Below are 23,181 nucleotides of genomic sequence, written 5' to 3' on the forward strand. Positions count from 1 at the left end.
TTATTGGAGGATGAGAGATAAGTAGGACTAATTAAATTGAGACTTATGAGATTTGAGAGTGTATGTCTTTTGAAGTGTGGAAGACTTGATTTTAAAGAGGATAAAGAGAGAAGGTTGTGAGTTCCAGAATTAAATAATATCTTCTATTTATTATTTACTGTGTGTCTGGCACCATGGTAAACACATTACTTATACTTATTTCATCTCATTTCACCCTTATAACAATCTTAAGAGATCAAATAACTTGTACAAGATTACCCAGTTAATATGTAGCAGGGGAAGAATTCAAATCCCCATCTGTATATAGACCTATATTCCTTTCTATTATGTTATACTGTTTTCAAGTTGAAGGAAATCAAAACCAGCAATTTCTATTTTTTTTCTCTGTGATTATAAGGAAAAAATGTTTTTCTGAGATGATACACATAGACGTGATACATAGATCTGTAAAATGTGGACTATCTGCTATGGGAAATGCAAAAGGGAAAGAATGGGTAAAAGACTCTTATTACCATCTATGTCCTGGTATTTCACTTTTTTCATTATATAGCAAAGGGTTTGGATTAGCCATGGATTAAAAACTTGAGTTTCTTACAAAAACTAAATAGAAAGGAGTTTGTTTTTAAGCAAGTATGTGATGATTTAGATACAAATTGACTAACAAAATTTTAAATGTCCTTTATAACTACATTCTAGCTCTGATAGGAAACCCTCTGAGTTTAACATAAAAGAAAGAATTCTCTAAATGTTAAATTTTTATAAACAAAAATGAAACAAACCATCAAAAAGAGTCTATAGCCAGCAGACCAAAGGTTGAAATCCCTGGGCTAGTTTGTAAGATCTATGTTTTAAAAAGAAATGAACTCCTTAGTGAAGAGGGTTGAGAAAACCTTTCCCCTTCCTTCCTCTCTTGGTGGAAATGTTTTCTGGTGTTGTTTTTTCCCTATACTATATGTAATTTCAATATTGATGTTTTGTGTATTTTGGTATTGTAAAATTATACTTATTGAAGTCTGTTAAGACCACTCCCTGGAATGTGAGGCACCTGAGTTATCAGTTATCAAAAATTAACCTGGGAAGTGGGAGGAGCTAGTATTCTCAATTGAGAAGAGCTTGATTATTCCAAGGATTCAGCATTTCACTTTCCTCTGAAATTAAGTGATAAAATAATGGTATCCCGCATACCTTAAAAAGTAAAGTTGGTGAGAAGTACAATAGAGGGAAGAATTTTGAAAGAAGGCGAGATGGCTACCAGGAAAAACTGATGAAGTGTGGAGTCTCCCAGGACAATGGCAGAAGCTACAGGGCTACATAAAGGCTGGGCCCAGATACTAGTTTAGAACAAGAGCATATAAAACTAGCTTTACTTAAGAGTACAGTCAGCTTAATTACTGGCTGGTGGACATAATTCAGACAAATCTAACTAGAGAGAAAAATAGACCAGGAAAGAAAGTGAAGCTATGGGGAAATGGAACTAGAGAAACCTCACAAAGAGATAAAGGAGGTAATTAAAGGTTAAAGCCAGATGGCTTAGAGCTCAAAGCAGAAATACTGGAGGCCAGATAGGGAAGTGCCAACCTACTCAAGGGTTTATGGATCTAGGGTGGCTAGAGAACAGAAGCAGAGTTCCACCCAGGGCCAGAGGGAACAACCTGGGATTCAGATCCAGCAGTGGTGCCAATGTGAATCTACCTCGTGCTAGAGTCTGAGTAGCCTGGTCTATCACCCAACACGGATAAGATTGGGCAGGAGCTCCCAGGAACCAAGGTCTCAGAAGGGAGTTAGGAGAGGGGCTAAAAGAAAGCAGGTTAAGCCCCAAATGTAAATGAATGATGATCAGCGATAACTATTTACTAGTACTTTTATGATTTCTTGTACTTCTGTAACTTTGCCAATATTTGTTAATTTGTAAACTGCTGTTTTCCTGTACTTACTAGTAGTAAAAGTTGTGCAAAACATGAATGTGATGTGTGTGCTTATTTCTATGGAAATGGGGTTTTCTACAGTGAATATGGGAAAAGAAGAACTCAGGAAAATGGGGAAAAGAAATCAAGTACAACAAATACTTGACATTCACAAACAATAGGTCACAAGAACTTCCCAAATCCCCAAATCTGTAAATGCTACTATTGACATAAGCAGTTGGTTCTCTTTTAGGGGTTATTTTCCCCCCATCAAAGGCTACTTATGGGTCAAATAGAGAATTACAGAACCTTTCTCAAATGTGGACACACATGGTTGGCTAAGCCACTCAGGCTGAGAGATAATACTCTCAGATACCAGCCTTATGCTACATGATGTATTTTAAAATGTCTTTATGGGAGACATCACATATATGAGCCCTCACTAGTAGTTACATTGTTCCAACAAAAAGCCTGAGTTCCTTTTCAGTCTACCATGGTATACATTCAATTTCTCCTTTAAGATTGAATATCCAGCAAATTTTACTCAGAGACCTAGTTTTGAAATTAATATTTCTGCAGCAGTAACCAATTTTGAAACCAATTTTAAAAATATACCCCCATTATCATTACATTAAATTCTAGAAAAGAACCACATTCTTGAACACTGAACATTTGTACAGACATTTGAAGAGCTCAGGAGATAATACATTCTTAATCATGTAAGTATCCCCTCCCTTCTGTGGGTCAGTACCTGCTGTAGGGCCATCATCAGGCAAACGAACAAGAGTGTAACATATTCCTGGTTGATTATAAGGGAGGCTGGGGGCTGGGATACAACACAGCACTTCAAAGGAATCTGATGGCTCCATCTGCACTGTCACTTTCTCCAGTAGCTGGTCATTGAGAGTATTGGTACAGTCAAACTGAAAAGTCAGCAAACAAAAAAGTTGTGAAGGATAAGAAGTGTTTTCAAGTAAGTTGTTCCTTCCCACTCATAATCCATGACTCAGCTCTGGAACCCACTACACCTTCCCTCTCTTAACAGAACTGTAGATCTCCTAAGATTTTTCTTTAGGCGACAAGGATAGTCTTATTCTTGAGGTCTTTTTGTTTATATTATTGATCAGTTTTTTCTCTTTCCTGAGATTGCTCTATTGAACAAGATGGTAGAAGTCTGATGGCTGTCAAATTTAAGTTCTTTGAACAACCCACTTAATTTACCCTGATGTTAAAAGATGATTTTTAAAAATAGGTTATACTTTATGTTGTCCAACTTCTTCAGACATTTCAGTTTTATGTCTTTTTAGATTTTAACCCTCAAAATTTACCCATCATATGAAGGGGTCTCTATAACTCTGGTATTAGGAAAGAAAATCAGAAATTCTGCCAAATTAATTTTCTATAAAAAGAACTAGAATTATAAGCTAAAGGGGAATTGATATTTGTCTCAAAGCATATCAGTTTATACTAAGTCCCTTCAGGAGCCAAGGACACTTATCTCACCTGGAACACAATGTGATTGGTAAACATGTGCTTGATACAGCGAACAAAATATTCTGTCTCTGCTTCTGTAAGTTGAATAGGCTCAGAAGACTTGAATAAGGGTCCTAGAGTTATAAACTCAGGAATGGCAGCCAATTGTTCTATCAAGAAAAAAGGAAAGAAGATATGAAAAAGACAGGGAAAAACTTTACTCTGGATTCCTAAAATGTTTTAATTTCTAATAGCCAAACACTTAACTAATATGTCCCCAAGCTTTAGTGAAATAATCTTTTAAATAAGTGAGTTCATATACTGAATTACTAAAAGCAAAAAAAGAAACTAAATTCCTAATCTTTTAGAATTTGAGTTTCCTGTTAACCAACAAGATACAGATAAGAACAACATTCCCAGTTAGCAAATGGAATTTGAAAAGTTCCATGGGCTTGCGTACACTTAACAACTATAATCTACGATCTTCAGCCACACAAATATTTCCTGTACTGAGAATTAATCAAACTGATAAAAGTAGATTTTATTATATTTACAATGCCTAGGGGCAAGATTATTCCTTTTACCCATCAAATCATCATACCTTGGAAAATGTCATGCCTGGAAGGAGCCAACTTCTCTGGCTTAGTAGCCACAAGTGTAATTTCTACAAAGACAGACAAGAGCAATTAAGTGAGCTTCCTTCCCACCATCAAGCTAACAATGCAGACAGAAAAAGATGAAGGCAGAAACTTCTAGTTAGATATATAATGTGCTATTGCTAAACCATACCAATGGGTTCTCTGTCACTTGGGGGGGGGCACTCAAATTAAAATTTAGTGAACATATATGGTGAAATGATAAGCCCTAAAAATATAGAATTTGCTTTAAATAAACTAGGATACACAAAAATTACTCAGAAAAGGAGGAATAATTTATAAAACAAATCTCATGCTAAAAATAGGAAAAATCACTTGTATGGTATCAACACAAAAACTGGAAATGTGGAAAATTAAGCATAAGTTCTTTTATTCCCAGTTCTGCATTCTAACCACTAAATACTTTTTTCCTCTTATTTAAGTTTTAAAGATAGATACTTGTTGGGAATATTTTTATGATCTTGTCCCATACATTTTTTTCAAGACATACCTCCAATAGCAAAATTAATTAACTTAGAAATTACCAACTTCAGAAAATAAAAATAGGAGGTGACAGCCCTATTATTGCTCTGAGGTACACAGTGGCACTGTGTACCTTCAAATGCTACAACACTATGCATTTTAAAAAAAAGAAAAGATGTTCATCTTGGGACATATTTTATATTCTTGCTTTTATGTAAAAACTAGGATATTTTAAAAAAAAACTCCTATAAAAATACCATGTATCTTATATCTAAAAGATTTAGGAAGAGTGACAAACAAAACAAAACAAATATTAGAGAAAATATGCTAATATTTTGTAATTTTTTCTAGCTTTCTATATTTTCTATTTTAGAAAATTTAATATTTACTATTTGTGCACAGGAAAGTAGAGTTAACTGTTCCTATTACCTGCTTTCTGTTCAAAGACAGGAGCCATTGCAAGAGGAACTGATTTCATGTCAAAGGGTTTTTCTGAAGGCTCCAGTGTGTACTGGTATAAGGCTTTTTCCATCCCTGGTACAGAGACCATTAGACCTGTGAAACATGACAAATCTCAGCATTATAACCTCTTGCCAATCCTATGCTCCAGATAGGCCCAGATTTGTAACATTTATCTGAAGGAAGTTTTCTGAAGGAAGAAAAAAATACAACCACAGACTTCATAGCTCAAGTAATTAAAAATAAAAGCTATTATATAAAACTGCCTTATAAACTTATAAACTGCCTTATCTCATTCAAGAAAACATGGGGCCGGGCGCGGTGGCTCACGCCTGTAATCCTAGCACTCTGGGAGGCCGAGGTGGGCGGATCGTTTGAGCTCAGGAGTTCGAGACCAGCCTGAGCAAGAGTGAGACCCCATCTCTACTAAAAATAGAAAGAAGTTATATGGACAGTTAAAAATATATATAGAAAAAATTAGCCGGGCATGGTGGCGCATGCCTGTAGTCCCAGCTACTCGGGAGGCTGAGACAGGAGGATCGCTTGAGCTCAGGAGTTTGAGGTTGCTGTGAGCTAGGCTAACGCCACGGCACTCACTCTAGCCTGGGCAACAGAGTGAGACTCTGTCTCAAAAAAAAAAAAAAAAAAAAAAAGAAAACATGGGAGCAGAGCATAAAAATTTTCAATAAAATATAAGTACTTCCCAGAAAAGAAAGCAACTTAGCCATGTGAGAACAATGACAGCATAAGAAAAGGGAAAAAAGGTAAACCCACCCAAGACGGAGTTCAAGGAGAACCAGAAATAAGCAATACTCTTTGGGCTCTTATATGCTTTAAGAAATGTATTTTTATAGATGGTTTTATAGGAATTGCCATTACCAAATTAGACAATATCCTATGAACACAGGTTTCCCCAGAAATGGAAGTGCATTCAAAGACAAAAAGCAAGCATTTGCCTAGTGAAGTTAGCTCATATACAAATCATCATGAAATATGCTTCCAAGACACCATTTGGGGAACAAAAGTGTGTTTCTCTATGTTCTTGGCTCTCACTGACCATTGAAGATATATGTAGCATTCAGTGCCATCTGCCTCTGCTGTAGCACATTCAGATAGAAGGTAGCTCTGTCCCGTACCTCATCATCCGTATCCATCATACACCTGCCCAGAAGAAACAGAATAGGCATGTCACACTACCCCAAAGATTTCCTATAGCTTTACCATCAAACCTAAAGGACACAGTTCAGGTCAGCTGGTACCACCTTTGTAAAAGAGCTCAACCATAGTCAACAGTGGGTCCTAAAGTTTCCACAAATGTTAGGTATTGTTCTGAATTACTAAAGAAATAACTGTTATTATTAATCAGAAGCACTATATAAGTAGGCAATAAAAATAACTAGAAAGAACACAATAACATGAAATAGCAGAGTCTGTTCCTGGATCTGTAACTGCATGAGCCCGATAAAGACTTAAGACTTCTGTAATCCTAGCACTCTGGGAAGCTGAGGCAGGAGGATTGCTTGAGCTCAGAAGTTCGAGACCAGCCTGAGCAAGAGTGAGACCCCGTCTCTACTAAAAATAGAAATTAGCCAAACAACTAAAAATAGAAAAAACTAGCCAGGCATGGTGGCAAGTGCCTGTAGTCCCAGCTACCCGGGAGGCTGAGACAGGAGGATCGCTTGAGCCCAGGAGTTTGAGGTTGCTGTGAGCTAGGCTGATGCCACGGCACTCACTCTAGCCCGGGCAACAAAGAGAGACTCTGTCTCAAAAAAAAAAAAAAAGAAGACGACGACGACGACTTAAGACTTTTCTACAATTAAGAAATGAGAAGATTATACTTTCTAAGGATACTAAAAAGATAAACAGTATTCAGAATCTAAGCATTGTTACTACTCAAATGGCAATTTTTTTTTTTTATTTAAACCAGCCAGCCACTGGCCTGTAATTTATCTGCTTCAATTACAAGATGCCATCACAAAATCTTTTCCTCATCAAATAGGGAGTCATGGAGACCATGAAAAGCTACTATTTTCAACTCTACATAGTGAATTGCCTAAGATCTTTTTTAAGTTAGCCTTCCTTGTACAAATTGAGGTACATATATTTAAGTCACTTTCTCAAAATTATATAAGAGAAATCCAAAGTCAAATGTTACATGTACCTGGCACATATATAATTATTAGAAAGAGAAAGAAAATGCCATTTGCCCCCAACTTATTCCATCATCTCAGTCTTTGGCCCTGTAGTGCATCTAATATAGTACAATAAGGATTTTGCTATTCAGCCATGTGGAATTCTTATTTTACAAAAAAAAAAAAAAAAAAAAAAGGATTCTTTTACTTACCTTTGTAAAAGTACAAGGATGCTTGGGAGAAGACTTTCATTCTGAGCCCCAAATTTAGCCAAAGCACTCACAGCAGCTATAATTAATGAAGCATAAAATAAAACACTATAAATATTGGTTACTCAGAGTTAAGCAATAATCATTTTTTAAAAAAACGAAAGAAGTTTCCCCATGTTCAGTGGAGACAAACTCACTTGTTTTACTGAGTGTTTCTTGATTTTATGTCTTTGATACAATTAAACATAAATAGAATTCTGTAGGCCCAAGAAAGCTCTGAATAGGAAAATCCTCCATGCATCGAAGGAAAAGAATAATATAGGTTTTCTGTATAAGCCATATCTCCACCCCACTACAACACCTTATATATCACACTGATGTGATTAAGTTCTAATCTCAAATAACCAGCCCCGAGCATAAAAAGAAATTCCATTATTAAAATTCCTTACATTCAATAGAGACTGACTATTCACCAAACTTTAGTCAGGAAGTATGCTAGGTGCTGGGGGTAGATAAAAGACATAGTTCCTGACCTCAAGAGTTATACTGTAGTGGGAAAGACAGGTAAGTAAAGAGACAATTATAATATAATAGAGTAAGTCTATGGTCGAACTATTATCCAGGATGCTACGTGAGTACAAAGAAAGGAACTTAAGTCAGAAGTGGTGGTAGAGAAGTAAGACAAGGAGATGACACTTATTACTTGAACTAAATTTTGAAGAACAAGTAGAATCAGCCACAGGGAAAAGTCAGGAAAAGAGTATTAGAGGCAAAGAGAGTAACAAGTACAAATGCCTTCTGCCCAGAGAAGAAAACATGGCATGGTACTGGACACAGCTGAGCAAGGCTGAACATATGACCTGTCTTGGAGAGCAAGAAGAGACTAGAAAGAAAACAAAAATAGGGTGTTTTTTAACGTCAAAGTTATTATTAAAGGCTATTAAACATGGGATAAATTTACATATTTGAAAGATCATTTTTAACTGAGTGTGGAATATAGACTTGCTATGCATTGAGTCTAATAAACAGTCAGACTAGTTAGGAATCTGCAATGGTTGACAGCCTAAATCAGTACCCCTGAAAACAGAAAAGAGAATGAAGAAATATTAAGGAGACAGAATTGACAGCACTTTGCTAAAGAATAGATGGGAGTTGTAAAACAGTAGAATAAGTTTCTATCTTCACAACTGAGTGGATGATAAAGGTGAAAATTTCAGTTTGGGTTAGTTTGAATTTCAGGTTGAATTTAAAGTGCCTTAGGCAGTTGGACACACAGGTTCAGGAAAGAGACATGACTGGAATGTCATAGCATATCAGTAGAGCTCTGATAACCAGGAAGAATGTGTATGTTGAGAAGATAAAACCCTAAGGAGGAGAAATATTTTAAGGAATGAGCCTAGGAAGAGAAACTATAAATAAGAGTGAGGAGTGACAGAAAAATGTAGGCTATTGTGGAAATCAAGGGTAGAGGGTTTCATCAAGTGTTTAGTCAACAGTACATCAAATCGACAGAGGTGAACAAAGATAAGAACATTAGTGTCTGACTTATTTCCCAAGCAGTTTATAAGTAATTTTTTTAAAAAATAGCTTCAGAGGATTTTTAAGAGAGAGAAATAGATTATATTGAGTTGAAGGGAAAATGGAAAATGAATTCATGCTGGCAGCTAATAATGGCTACTTGAGGTTTATCTCAGAAGGGAAGAAAAGTATAGTGTCAGCAGCTAGTGCGAGATGAAGGCTAACAGGAGGGTTTACATTTTTAACAGGAGAAATTTGGACCTGTTCGTATGCTAAAAGGAAGGAAAGATTAGACAGGAAGTCACTTAAAAATATATAGGCACACACATATACAAATTTCACATACAATCATACATATGGCTATAACTCTGAAAAAAAGGATGAGCCATCACAGTATTCCTATCACACTGAAATACAAGGGTTCTCTCTAATCTAAGGCAAAAATGAGAATAGAAATTGGAGTACAAAGAAAGAGCTGTACATCTGAGCTCTATGTATGCTCTAAGATCCTACCATAAAACAGATCTTGCAGCTTCATTTTCCATTACCACCCTCTTGAGTTAAGTATTTCAAAAGATCAGCAAATCACATCATTATCAGTGTTCCAATGACTCACCCGCTCTGATAGCCTCATTCTCCAGGACGACCCTATTAAAAATAAAGCGGATATACTTGGAGGGGACAGGCGTTCTGGGGCCCTCTTTGCCCAACAAGTGTAGAATCTTAGTAGCCAGAACAGTGTGTTCACAGTCCTCAATGAATTCACAAAGGTGGGCTAGACCTGCTTCTTTACTCTCAGAGTTATCTTCCACGATGCTGATTATGCAGTCCACAATGGCCCGCTTATATTCAAAGCCACCCTGGCAAGAGAAGATAAAACTGCCATTCATTCTAAGGACACTTTTTGGAAAAATGCTTATACTCCAAGGCTCACGCTTATAATATTCAAATTTCATTTCCTACCCTTTACGAAAGAAACAAAAGTGTTTTTTCCTCCAAGTGGGAAAGCAAAGCAATGGCATGTTTCGCAATAAGACAGGAACCAGACTTATGTATACTACTTGAGAGGCATACTGAGATGATAAAGAAATCAAAGCTTAAAACACTATGGTATTTAATGGCAATCAAAAGAATTTAAGAAAGCTACTTCCTATGATTAAAACGTAGTTCACCTACATCATCGCGGAGCATGTTAGAGAGGAAAGTCATCATGACGCTATGCTTTCGAGGGTATTTCTGACAGAGAGCACTAATTGCCTGTACAACCACCACCTGTAGAAAAACAAACAGAAGAGTCACCTTTATAATGACTGTACAACCACCACTTACAGGAAACAAACACAGAAAGGACATTCATCTTTATAACTTTAGCTGTAAAGTATAATTTCCCTCTTATTTACTATAAGCTAAGAAGGCATTATAGTTATCTAAAATGATAATAATTGTTCTTCATGAAAGATAAGAAAGGAGACCTCAAAGGAAAATAAAAAGCAATGTAAAAATGGAGTTGATTCAAGAGATTCTCTCTCTCTATCTTAAACAAATAAGCACATAAAAATTTTAAAGTGAGCAGTAAAGATAAAAAGTTTGAACAGACTCATTTTCACAGGAGAAACAGAGAAAGTTATCAAGGAACTACTTCACAAAATGGTTTCTAGGGGAATTTTACCACAACATTAACGACCAGTGTCAAGGAGTGTGAAGGGTGTGAGATTTTACCCTACTTGGCAAGTTAACCTGCTACAATTTCATGGATGTTGGTAGAAAACATTAGACTTCTGGCTCAGCAATGAAAGACAGTTACTGCTGTAATTACACCAATAGCAGTGGCTAGAGTATCAGCATTTTGGGGTGGGCTTCCTTGAACCCCAATTCCCACAGAGCAATGCAAAGAGAGACAGATAATACCGTGACCCACAGTGGATTACATTACAGGATAAGAACCCCGAGGTATGGAAATTGAATATTTTACAATGGGCAGTAAGCATGCCTGTCCTTTGTTCTGAAGGAAAACATTATTATACTGGACAGTAAGCATGTTTGCTTTGTGCTCCAGTGGGAGTACTATTTGCATTTTCAACGGCTGTAAGGAAATCTGCCCTTTACTTTAGAGGAAGACATTGTCTCTGTCTTCTAAGGCTGAAAGATATCTTGCACTATACAAAGGAAACAAAGTTGGGACGGTAGGAAACAAAGTGCAGTGAATGTCTAACTTGCAAGATATGCAGAAATGCAAAGAGACCCATGGAGAGTTGAGAATTGTCTACCAACAATCAAATAAACCCAAATCTGTATATGCTGTTTTGGAGCATAGAAAATGAAAGAAAATGTCCGTAATCTTTCTGTGGCATAATGATACTTAAACCTAATAAAGATGGTATATATGCACAGAGAGGAAAATTAATGATTGAAATAATTTATGAATATTGATATAAAAATTCTAAGTAGTATGTTAGCTAACAGAGTCTAATATTAATACATTAAGGAAATAATATACCACGATGAAATACAAGCATGGTTCAATATTAGAAAATTAATTAATATAATTCATATTAATGAGTCAAAGGAGAAAAATTATATGATTATGTCCAAAATGCTGAAAAGCCTTTGATAAAAATCCAACACCCATTTCCAATAAAAATTCTTGAAAAAATATGAATAGATGGATACTTCCATAACATAAATATAATTTCCTCAATTCTAATGCCACTGTATTACTTAACAGGGAACCCCGAGCAGCATTCCCATTAAGGTCAGAAATAATGCCAGGATGCTAGTATCTCTACTTTTATTTAACATTGGTCTGGAGATATTAGCCAATGCAATTAGGTAAGAGAAAATAATTAGAGGAATAGGAATTGGAAAAGACAAAACACAAAACTATCTTTATTTTCAGATGACATAAGATAGTATACCTGAAAATCCTGATAATCAATAATAAAAATCAGTAATTCAGCAAGGTAGCAGGATATAAAATTAACATATAAAACCACTAATATTCATATACATGAATAACAACTAGTTAGAAGATACAATGGATTAAAAAACATTTATGCCAGCCTGAGCAATATAGCGAGACTACAAAAAATACAAAAATTAGCTGGGGATGGTGGTGCACACTTGAGTCCCAGCTACTTGGGAGGCTGAGGCAGGAAGATTGCTTGAACCCAGAAGTTTGAGGTTGCAGTGAGCTATGACGATGCCACTGCACTCTAGCTCAGGCAACAAAGTGAGACCCTGCCTAAAAAAAAAAAAAAAAAATCATAATAGCAACAAAAATATAAATTATTTAGAAATAAGCATTTAAAAAATTTTCAAAACTAACATAAAAATATTATAAAACATTCTTGAAAGGCAGATTTGAACAAATTAAAAGACATCCTTGTCTTTGTTAGGATATCTGAACATTATCAAGATATTTATTCTCCCCGATGTTAACTTATGAATATTTAATGTGATCCCAATAAAAATGCCAATGGGATTTTTTATGAAGCTAAACAAGTTGATACTAAAGTTTATTAGAAAAACAAACATGCAAGAATAGCCAGGAAAACAATGAAAATAAAGAGCTATGATGGAAGGCTAACAGATATTAATATATCCTACAAAGCTTCTTTATTTAACATAGTGTGCAGCAGTGGTGTATGAATACATAGACCAACATAATAAATAGAATAGAAAGCCCAGAAACAGACCCAAATACATATGGAACTTTAGTGTATCATAAAGATGATACCTCAAATCACTAGGGCAAAAATGGTCTGTAAATAACATTTTAGGGGGCAACTGGATAGTCACTGCAAAAGGATAAGACTGAATCTGTTTCTCACACCATATACAATAAAATCCAATGGATCAGAGATCTGAATGTAAAGCACAAAAGTATAAATGTACTAGAAGAGAACATGGGTGAATCCCTCTATAATCTGAAGGAAAAGGCTTTTCTACCTATGACTCAAAAGTCAAATGAGATAAAAAACTGACAAATGTGACTACATAAAAATAAAAAAGGCCTTTGCATGACAACAAACACCATAAGAAAAGTCAAAAGACAAATGACAAACTGGGAGAAAATATTCATAACATGTTTCATATATAAAGACCTGATATCTTTAATACACAAAAAAACTTTAATTGAGGAAACAAAAGACCAAAATCCTGCAGAAAATGGGGGAAAGATGTGAGCAGACAATTCACAAAAAAGATATTAAATGGCCCTTAAAAATATGAAAAGATGTTTAAGTTCTCTCATAATAAGAGATATTCAAATTAAAACTACATTGAGATAGCATTTCTCAACCAAAAGGCTGGTAAAACTTCAAAAGCTTAATAATAAACATTATTGGTGAAACTATGGAAAAACTGGCAGACTCATACATTGCTGGCAGAATTTAGCATTCTCTGTAAATTACCCATTTATTTACCTTCGACCTAGCATATGGACTTGAAGGAATTTACCCTAAGGATACACCTCCAACGTTTTGAAAAAATATGCATGAGGTATCCACCGCAGCATTACTTGTTATTGCAAAATACTACAATCTACGTAAATGTCCAAGCATGGGGGACTGGTTCAATAAACTACTATATACACCTGCTGGGGTACTATGTAGCTATAAATAAAAATGGGGAATGTCTCCATGCACTGTTTTATAGTGATTTCCAGTATATATTTTTAGGTTAAAAAAAAAGAGAGAGAAAGTACAAGAGAGCATATATAATATGCTATCTTTCATTTATGATAAAAGAGAAAATAAGAAACATACATGTATCTCTTATCTTTATAAAAAGATATGCAAAAAAGATAAACCTAAAAACAATAAAGTTGGTTACTCATGGGGGGGTGCAAGATATAAGAGAGAAAGTGACATTTTTCTGAATATACTTCTTTGTATAGTTTTGACTTTTGGAAGCATAATGTTCTACACATTAAAAAATAAATCATTAAGATGAGAAGGGGAAAAATGTTAAAATTGAAAGCAACCTGAAACAAATCCATCTGTATTTCAAAAGACTTATATAACTACACTGAAAAGAAGAAAAAGAATCCAAATAACTTAGACAATATTCAACTATTCTGTGTGTGTAGATTTTAAAAAATTAATTTTGGACTAGTAGTTCTTTCCATACTACATGCACATAAAATAACAATAATAGTGACACTGGAATATTATACTTAGATCTTTATTATTTCATTTAGACTTCACAATAACTCTTATGAGGTAAGTACTATTATTTCCCATAGTACAGCTAAGTCACCTGAGGCAGTAAGAGTTTATGTGACTCACTTGAGGCAAACATCTAATATAAGTGGTAGAATCAGGATTTAAACCCTGGGGCTTTGATTCTAAAGGTCATTCCATTAACCATCACAAAAACTGCCTCCAAAACTCCTAACTCTTTAGCCTGACATTTTAAATTGGTCTTATATGTGCATTTCTGTTTGGAATACACTGAAGGAATGAAATTGTTGGGTCATTGGGATATGCACATGTTCAGCTTTAGTAGATATTGCCAAACAGTTTTCCAAAGTGTCTGTACTGTTCCCACTGACAGTGTATAAAAGTTTTGGTTTTCCACATCTTCACCAACACTTGGTATTTCCAACTTTCTCATTTCAGCCTTTCTGGTGAGTAACTGCCATTATGGTTTTGATTGTATTTCCTTGATGATTATAAATTTTTCATATGTTCATGGCCATTTGTATATCCTTTTCTAGAGAAGGTCTTTTTTAAAACTTTGGAGTCTTTTTATTATCTGCCTTTTTCTTTTTGGTTTGTAAACTTCTTTATAAATTCTCAAATTAAGCCTTTTAAGGCTCAGCTCATGTACTGCAAATATTTCCCACTCTGTGGCTTACCTTTTCATGTCTTTTGATAAGTGGGAATTCCTTAATCAGTTCCAGTTTATCAAAATTCCTTTGTGTTTTATTTTTAAAATATTTTTCTTATTCCAGGGTTATGATGGTCTCCTATGTTTTCTTCTAAAACATTTATTGTTTTGCTTTGTATATTGAGAACTGCAATCCATCTGAAATGGATTTCCGTGTATGGTGTGAGGTGGGGTTAAGATTCACATTTTTTTCCATGTGGATATCCAATTGATGAACTCCCATAATGCTTTAATAACGTTTTTATCTTAACTAACATAATCAATACCTGAACTCAAAGATGTCCCCAAAAGGCAGACAATAAAAAAAGAGGGGAGGATAGTCTTGAAGAGACCATCTGTAAAAAAGAATATAAACATAGAAATGTTAGGTAGCAGAGAAAGAAGCAGAATGTTATGCTGAGGGGGAAGTGCATTTGAGATTGAAAGCCTAGGTTTTGGTCTTAACTCTGCTGCTAATTCACTGTGTTACCTTAGGTAAGTCAGTCATCTTTCAATGCTGTAGTTTCCTCAATTGACAAAAAAGAGACAAAAGAGCAACTTGCACAGTAGTCATTCTTACTGAAGGATTTAAGAGGCAGAGCAGTAAATATCTACAAATGATTATATAGATTTATTCTGGTAAGTTTTTGGTGATAAGATATTTGATGTAACTCCAACTTTAGGATGCCTCCCTGACTCCTCAAACTTGCTTCCCAACAATATCTATTTCATTTCTTTATTTCCTTCCTAAATGACCACGTATGTTTACACATAAGTTATCATTAGAAGACCCTAAAGAATGGGAAAACATTTTGAAAAACACTGTGGAGGGCTAGAGGCAGCATCATATCCAGTGAAATATAGTGATATTGATACTGGGTTGTGATCAACCACTTTGTATTACAAAATTCCATACAGTGAGAGATAGAAAACAAGAATTTTAAAAACCATAGAAAATCATAGACAATATTCAATAGTATACTTAGCTTTTCACAGTTGGTGAGGATTTATTTTATAGGGTTAAAAAACTAGGCAAATTAGTGATACAGGAAGAGATATTGCCAATTGTAGAAAAGTTTAGCTTAAACATTGAAAATGATTTTATTCTTCTTTTCACTGTTTCTCATGACATATTTCATACTATTTATAACATATATATTTAGTAAATGATTATAAAAACAAATGCCTGTACAATTACCAAACAGATTTTTAAAAAGAGCATTTCCATTATCTGTTCTGGTATGCTCCATTGCTTTGTTCCCAGAGATGATCACTCTCCTGAGTATCTTTACCATTTTCTTGCTTTTCTTCGGTTTACCATATGTACATATCCCCATACAATATACATTATTTAGTTCTTTAGTATTTACATGAATGCTATGGTGTTCTGCAACTTGTTCAACATGACATTTGCAAAATTTAATGTCTATTATTGAAATGACCTCCTGGTTTCAAAAGTAAAATCCCAGGATTTTTTTTTTTTTAAAGAATATACATACATCTTCAAATTTACTAGATAATGTTGGATTGATTTCAGAAGTAGTTGTTTATGGGGGTACATAAGGTTTCCATTGCTTCACATCCTCACCAACAATTTTTTTTTTGTGCTATAAACTTTTTAATGTTCTAAAACTGAAGTCAGTAAACTGTAGCTCAATCTTATCTGTATCTTGTTTTTGTGCAGCCTGAGAGCTAAGATGGTTTTTAAATTTTTAAAGAGTTGTTCAAAAGAAAAGGCAAAGAAGAATATGCAACAGAAACAAGAGGGGCCCAGAAAGCCTTAAATATTTATTTAATGGCCCCTTAAAGAAAAAGTTTGCCAATTCCTGTTCTGAAACATCCTTACCAAAACCACTCTCCCCATCATTCCAGTTTATTTTACAAATATTTGCAAAAATGACCTCCACAACCTCTCAAGGTTCTCCAACGATTCAAAATGTCTGCTTAAATATACACGCTAAGTTTGTTTTTTAGTCTAGATATATACTAAGTACAGAATAAATAGGGTCAGTTATACTACCTGGCTGGGTGTTAAGAAAGAGTGAAACAATAAAATCTGTCTATCTTTATTTTTCTAACTGAAATTTATTGTTCTTTTTATCATCTCTGACACACTCTCACCAGTTCTATTCAATATTGTACTAGAAGTATTATTTTTAAAAGGAAAGAAAAGGAAGGAAAGGCATTTGGATTGGAAATAAAGAAGTAAAACTGTCTCTATTCACAGATGATGTAATTATTTATATAGATAATCCCAAGGAATGTATCTAACAGCTATTAGACCCAATAAGGGAATTCAGCAGGGTCTCAGGATACCAAGTTAATATAGAAAAGTTTTTTCATATACTGGCAGTATACAATGAAATATAAATTTTAATAAAATGGTATCATAAGGCACAAAATACTTGATATAATTTTAAAAAAATATTTGCAAGACCTCTAGAGTAAACACTATAAAATAGTGCTCAGGGAAATTAAAGAAGATCTAAATAAAGGGAGAGATATAGCATATTCATGAATTGGAAGAATAATGTTAACATGTCAGTTCTCCCCACTTTGATTTATAGATTCAACACCATCCCAGTCATAATCCTAGCAGGCTTTGTTTTATAGAAATTAATAAACTGGTTCTAAATTTTATCTGGGAATGCACAAGAACTAGAATATCAAAAAAGGAAAAGTTGGAAGACCACCTTATTTGACATTCAAGAGGTACCATAAACCTACATTCATCAATATAGTGTGGTACTAGCATTGGACTGACAAAAGGATCAGTGGAACATGATAAGGAGGCCAGAAATACACCTACAATTACATGGTTATTTGCTTTTCAGACAAAGATGCCAAAGCGCTCCAACAGGGAAAGGGAAGTCTTTCCAACAAATTATGCTGTAATAACTGGATAGCAGTATGGAAAAACACTGAACTTCCCATGCAAACATTAATTCAAGTTGCATCACAGACCAAAATGTAAAAGCTAAAAACATAAGGCATTTAGAATAAAACGGAAGAAAATATCTTCATTACTTGGAAGTAGATAAAGATTAGATAGGGCACAGCAATAACTGTGAAAGAAAAAAAATTGATGAATTGGACTTCACAAAAATTAAAAACTTCTGCTCCTCAAAAAATACTGTTAAGAAACAGGCAGGCCACAGACTGGGAGAAAACCTGATCATGTTTAAACTCTTACCTTGAACTCATCTGAGATTTCAGACACAAAAGAAGATATCTGTTTCATGAGCCTATCCACACTGCTCTCACTTCCTGTTTTGAGGAGTGTAGTAATGGCTAGGGTGGCAATACTTCTGTTTGAGTCTGTGATCAAGTTTTCTAAATCCAGATTGCACGCAGTAACAGCAGAGGGGTGCTTCATTGCCACCTTGTGGAAGGGCAAGAAAAAAAATTAAGCAAATGACTTTTGATAAAGGCCAGAACTTAAATTTTAATTAAGGTAAGTGGCAATCCAAAGGGCACAGTATAGATTAAAAGTAATTGTTTCAAGGAGAATGTTTCCAAATAATAAGGTATATTTCTTGATAAATGATTAATTGCCACAGTACAGCATAGTATCCTCTTTTGTTAGAGTCCTATAAACTTTATAAGAATATCACAGTCTGTTTTTTATTATAGTTGGCTCGTATTTCCTTACAGTGCATGTGTCCATGCATGTTTACTCTTCTAGATGTTAGGATCTCTGAGAAGAGGATCTAGCATGGTAAACAGTGCTCAGCAAAGACTGTTAAAATCTTATCATTTGGAAAACACTTCTGCATTTAAACGTGCAACCTCCAAACTGGATTACCCATGGTCACTAAAACAGGTCTGTCATTCTGCTTCCTTGCTTTTGTTGATGTTGTTCTACCTCTCTGCCTATCCCAGTATTGGTATAGAATCTCTTACCTACAATTCTGAAAAGTTGAAAACACTCTGCCAAACTATTGGCATCAAAATTCATTTAACAGCAAAATATGACCCAAACAAATATAAATAAAACTATTTAAGTCTTAATTCATTTCAGAGAGGACAGTCATGTTTTATGCAAAAATAATAATGTATCTTAATGATGGGGTGCTGCTCCAGGCCCACTGGGGTTAGTACATAAGAGATAACACCATATTACCTTCCTAAAATTCACAAAAAAGTCAATTCTGAGACACGTTTGGCCCCAAGATTACAGATTTAGGATTGTGGACCTATATCAACTCTTTAAAATACAGGAATTATTGTTCTATGTAGACTTCTCCCATGGCGACTCTAAACCTCTCTCTTCTCCAGTTGTTCATACAATTAACTTGTAATTGATTATGTACTGCCTTATGAGAAGTCTTCTACTACATTAACATTTTATTTATAATTTTTATGGTTAATTATTCTGTGTTTCTGTATTGTATCTTCTAAAATATATACTGTCTAATATGGTAGCCAATAGCCCGTGTTACTACTCAAAATTTGAAAGGTGCCTAATCCACATTAAGATATGCTGTAAATATAAAATACATACTTGATGTCAAAAACTTGAGATATGTCAAAATATCAATATCTCTTAATACTGATTACATGTTGAGAAGATTTTTTAATATATTATGGTAAAAATGTATTATTAAAATTACTTTTACCTCAAAAAGTTTTTATGTGGTTACTATAAAATTAAAAATTACATATGTGACTCACATTGGGTTACTATTGGACAATGCTGCTGTAGACAGCACTGTGTGAGAGAACTTTCTTCAATGACAGAAGTGTTCAATATCTGCACTGTCCAATATGATAGCTACTAACTACATGTGGCTATGAGCACAAGAAGTGTGACTAATGTCACTGGGGAACTGAATTTTTAATTTAATTTCAATTAATTTAAATTGAAATAGCCACTTGTGGCTAGTGGCCAGCATATTGGACAGTGCAGTTCTTGAATATAAAATGCTTAGAAGTCAGAAATGAAGGCTGTAATCTTCAGCTAAATAATAATAAAAATAGTCATTCCTAAAGCCACAAATACAAGTGAGGTATTGTAGAAGTGAAGCCTATAAATCATACATACTACCATTAGAGAGAAAAACAAATGCTTCACGTTTAATGTTTTTCAACCAAACACAATATATATGCACAATATATACACACAATATATATAACTATTGATTTAAGTCAATAGTTAGCAAAGGGACACCTACCTTGTTCAAGGTCCTCACAGCCGCATATCTCAAGGCTGGCTTAGGAGAGCTACAGAAAAGCTGAAGAACTGAAAAACAAAAAATAAAAAAACCCGCTATAAATATTGCTCATTTCCTCATACATCACATAGCTGAAAATATAGTACACAATGAATCATATTCAAAATATGCATAAGGAAATACAATCACAGCATCAAAAATTCACATGAAAAATATATCATCAAAAACAGAAAAAGCATTTTTTGTTCAGCTATAAAAACTAAATTGATAGGAAACAAAGTTTACTTTTTTTTCTGAAAGAATTAGTATACTCATTAGTATGTGAATTTAAATGGTAGAAATATTGGCAGTTGTGAGAGCAAATGGGCTTTTTAAACATTAAGGAAAACTGAAGATCTTAAAGTTACTTGTCTTCTATGTTAAATTTTTTCAAAAGTTTTATATGGGGAAATAAAAACTTCAAAAAAGCAAGTAATACAGTAAAGAAGAACTAAAACTTCATATAAGCTATCAGAATGTAAAGCCTGTAAGTACAGAGCTAAGGTTCAAAAATTATTCTTAATACCTATTCTGCAGACCTATGGAACTTAAAACAAAAATTTAAGAACATAAATAAAAATCAGCCATCAAATATACAACTAACCTGAAACAGCAGGTGCCAACTCTCTTGCAGTACAGTTAGGAAGATGGATAATAGCTGAAGCAGCTTCATAAATAACCATTTCATGTTTATTTCGCAAGCAGCTCTCAATGAAATCAAAGAATGGACTTCCATGGCTGCCAATAAACATATATAGGCCATTATTTAGATATCAAATAGAAGGGCAATAAGCATAGGGGTGAAAGCCACAAACAGATTGAGAAGCATTTCTGGAATGGTGGATAAAGGCATCTGAAAATTCACTTCTCCAAAAAGCAATGAGAACTCTGGCACAAACTTTCAACATCACTTTTTCAGAACCCTAAAAATTAATCAAAAACTTGCAACAATTCTGTGAGTATTTTTCAAGAAAAATAGCTGAATTTCGGTGAGAATGGTGAGCTTTCTGGTGTTTTAACTTGCACTGTTCCCAATTTCCACCCTCCTCTTCCCAGTTCCATAGCAGCCTTGGAAACCAGTAGCCTTAGAACCACAGCAGCTGTGAACGCCAGCAGCCTAGCAGCCATTGGAAGCGGTGAAAGCCTCACCCCCAAAGACCTATTGCTATTTGACCTGCCTGGTGCTCCCTAGAAAAGCCCATTCACAAGTTAATCTTTCATTTCACCTGATTCAGAGCTCATTCAGTGAGGAAAGCCCTGTTCCCAGGGAGTTTGTCCAAAAATACCAGTGGCAATTAATTAATACTTCATCTGCCAGAAGCAGAAATTCTAGCGGGGACAAACAAGAGGCTGGCCAAAAAATTAAAAAACACAAAATATGGGGAATGAGGTGTCCTTAGAGGGATTTGAAAATTTCTGAAATATTTCTGGGGATCTAGAAGGCCACGTGCATATGAGGGCTGAGCAAATGCTCAGCAAAATGTCTTACCTTTGCTTGACTCTGAGGCACTGTGCAAGTAGGAAGTGAAGGCTAAGGCAGAGCTGTAAACTGCTGGGGCATGGAAAGCATGCCCCAACACATGTGTGCCCCTTGGAAAACGATGGGAGACATGTCAGTTTAAAATATTTAAGAAAATTTCTGTCAAATTATTATATGATGACTCAGCTAATCAAACAGCGCCTTCGGTGGCTATAACATGATATGAAGCCTACAGTCCAGGAAAGTCACTAAAAAATGAACAACAAATAACAACAGCAACAAACCCTGGGGTTGCAGGAGGGGGAAATCTGATTACCAGTGTTGCCATATTATATTATTTAAAATACAATGTTTTTGACAAAAAAATTATGAGACACATAAAGAAATAGTGAAGTATGGCCCACATACAGGGAAAAAAACAGTCAACAGAACTAATCCCTGAGGAAGCCCAGCTGTTGGACTTACTAGGCAAAAACTTTAAATCAGCTAATATGTCCAAAGAAATAAAGGAAATCATAACTAAAGAATTAAAAGGAAGTATAACAATGATGCCTCCCCAAAGAGAGACTACCAAAAATGAGACAAAAATGATTTTTTTTAAAAAAGAAACCATATAGAAATTTTGGATTTGGAAAGTACAATGACTGGAATGAAAAATTCACCAGAAAAGTTCACTGGCAGATTTTTAGTGGTAGATGAAAGAACCAGAAAACTTGAAGATAGGTCAACTGAGATAAAACAACTGAAGAAAATAAAGAAAAAAGAAGGAAGAAAAATGAACAATACTATGGAGACCTGTGTAATATGACTACAGTTATCAACATTTGTATGATAGGAGTTTCGGAAGGAAAAGAGAGACACAAAGGGGCAAAAGAAATATTTGAAGAAACAATGGCTGAAAATCACCCAAATTTGATGAAAAACATTAATCTATGCACCCATGAGTCTCAGAAAATCTCAAGCAGAATAAATACAAAAAGATCCACCACAGACACACCATAGTCAAATTGTTGAAAGCATAAAGAGAAAATCTTAACAGCAGCAAGATAAAAACTACTCATTATACTGTACAGGAAAAAATCAATACAATTAGTGGCTGACTTCTCATCTGAAACAACGGAAGGCAGAGAGAATAAAATACCATATTAAAAGGACTAAAATGAAAAGACAAGAATTTTCTATCTAGCAAAACCATCCTCCAAAAATGAAGGCTAAAACAGACATTCTCAGATAAGCAAAAACTGAGAGAATTCATTGCTAACAGATTTCCCTCACAAAAATACTAAAAGAAGAATACTTTATACTGAAAGATGCTTTCCAGGCAGTGACATGAATAATCAGGGGAAAATAAACAGCACCAGAAATGGTAAATGTGTGAGTTGATATAAAAGATTTTATAGATACATTTTTCTCTTTCTTAACTACTTTAAAGAAAATAAAACTGTATAAAGCAGTAATTATAACACTTTATTGTTGACTTTATAACATATACACAGGTAATATACATGCCAAAATAGGAGGGAGGAGGAAATAGAGCTACATTTGAACAAAGATTTTATAATCTGAAGTAGATTATAATAAATTAAAATGTATACTATAATCCCTAGAGCAACAATTAAGAAAAACTTTTTTTTTAAAGCTAAAATATTCTTAAAAATAATTTTTATCTGAAAATATTAAGGGGGTACAAGTGTTTTTGTAACATGGATGAACTATAAGAGTCTCATGCTCTACCAACTGAGCTAGCCGGGCGCTTTGTGGATGAACTATAGAATGCTGAAGTCAGGGCTTTTAGGGTGCTTGT

The 23,181-nt window shown here is 34.6% G+C and overlaps 1 protein-coding gene across 1 annotated transcript in view; it reads right to left on the reverse strand.

Moving 5' to 3' along the window:
* Positions 1-23,181, reverse strand: part of COPG2 (COPI coat complex subunit gamma 2) — a 138,618-nt gene that overhangs the window by 54,421 nt on the left and 61,016 nt on the right. Inside the window, exons 10-20 of the mRNA XM_069462366.1 lie at positions 20,502-20,635; positions 19,859-19,926; positions 17,878-18,066; positions 9,990-10,085; positions 9,430-9,673; positions 7,299-7,374; positions 6,012-6,115; positions 4,925-5,050; positions 3,979-4,041; positions 3,408-3,547; positions 2,656-2,827 (exon numbers count right to left, since the gene is read on the reverse strand). Of these exons, the coding sequence (XP_069318467.1) occupies positions 2,656-2,827; positions 3,408-3,547; positions 3,979-4,041; positions 4,925-5,050; positions 6,012-6,115; positions 7,299-7,374; positions 9,430-9,673; positions 9,990-10,085; positions 17,878-18,066; positions 19,859-19,926; positions 20,502-20,635 (1,412 nt within the window). The remainder of the gene's footprint in view (positions 1-2,655; positions 2,828-3,407; positions 3,548-3,978; positions 4,042-4,924; positions 5,051-6,011; positions 6,116-7,298; positions 7,375-9,429; positions 9,674-9,989; positions 10,086-17,877; positions 18,067-19,858; positions 19,927-20,501; positions 20,636-23,181) is intronic.

The sequence above is a fragment of the Eulemur rufifrons genome, chromosome 29 (genome assembly GCF_041146395.1).
Source record: "Eulemur rufifrons isolate Redbay chromosome 29, OSU_ERuf_1, whole genome shotgun sequence".
In the NCBI taxonomy this organism is placed as follows: Eukaryota; Metazoa; Chordata; class Mammalia; order Primates; family Lemuridae; genus Eulemur; species Eulemur rufifrons.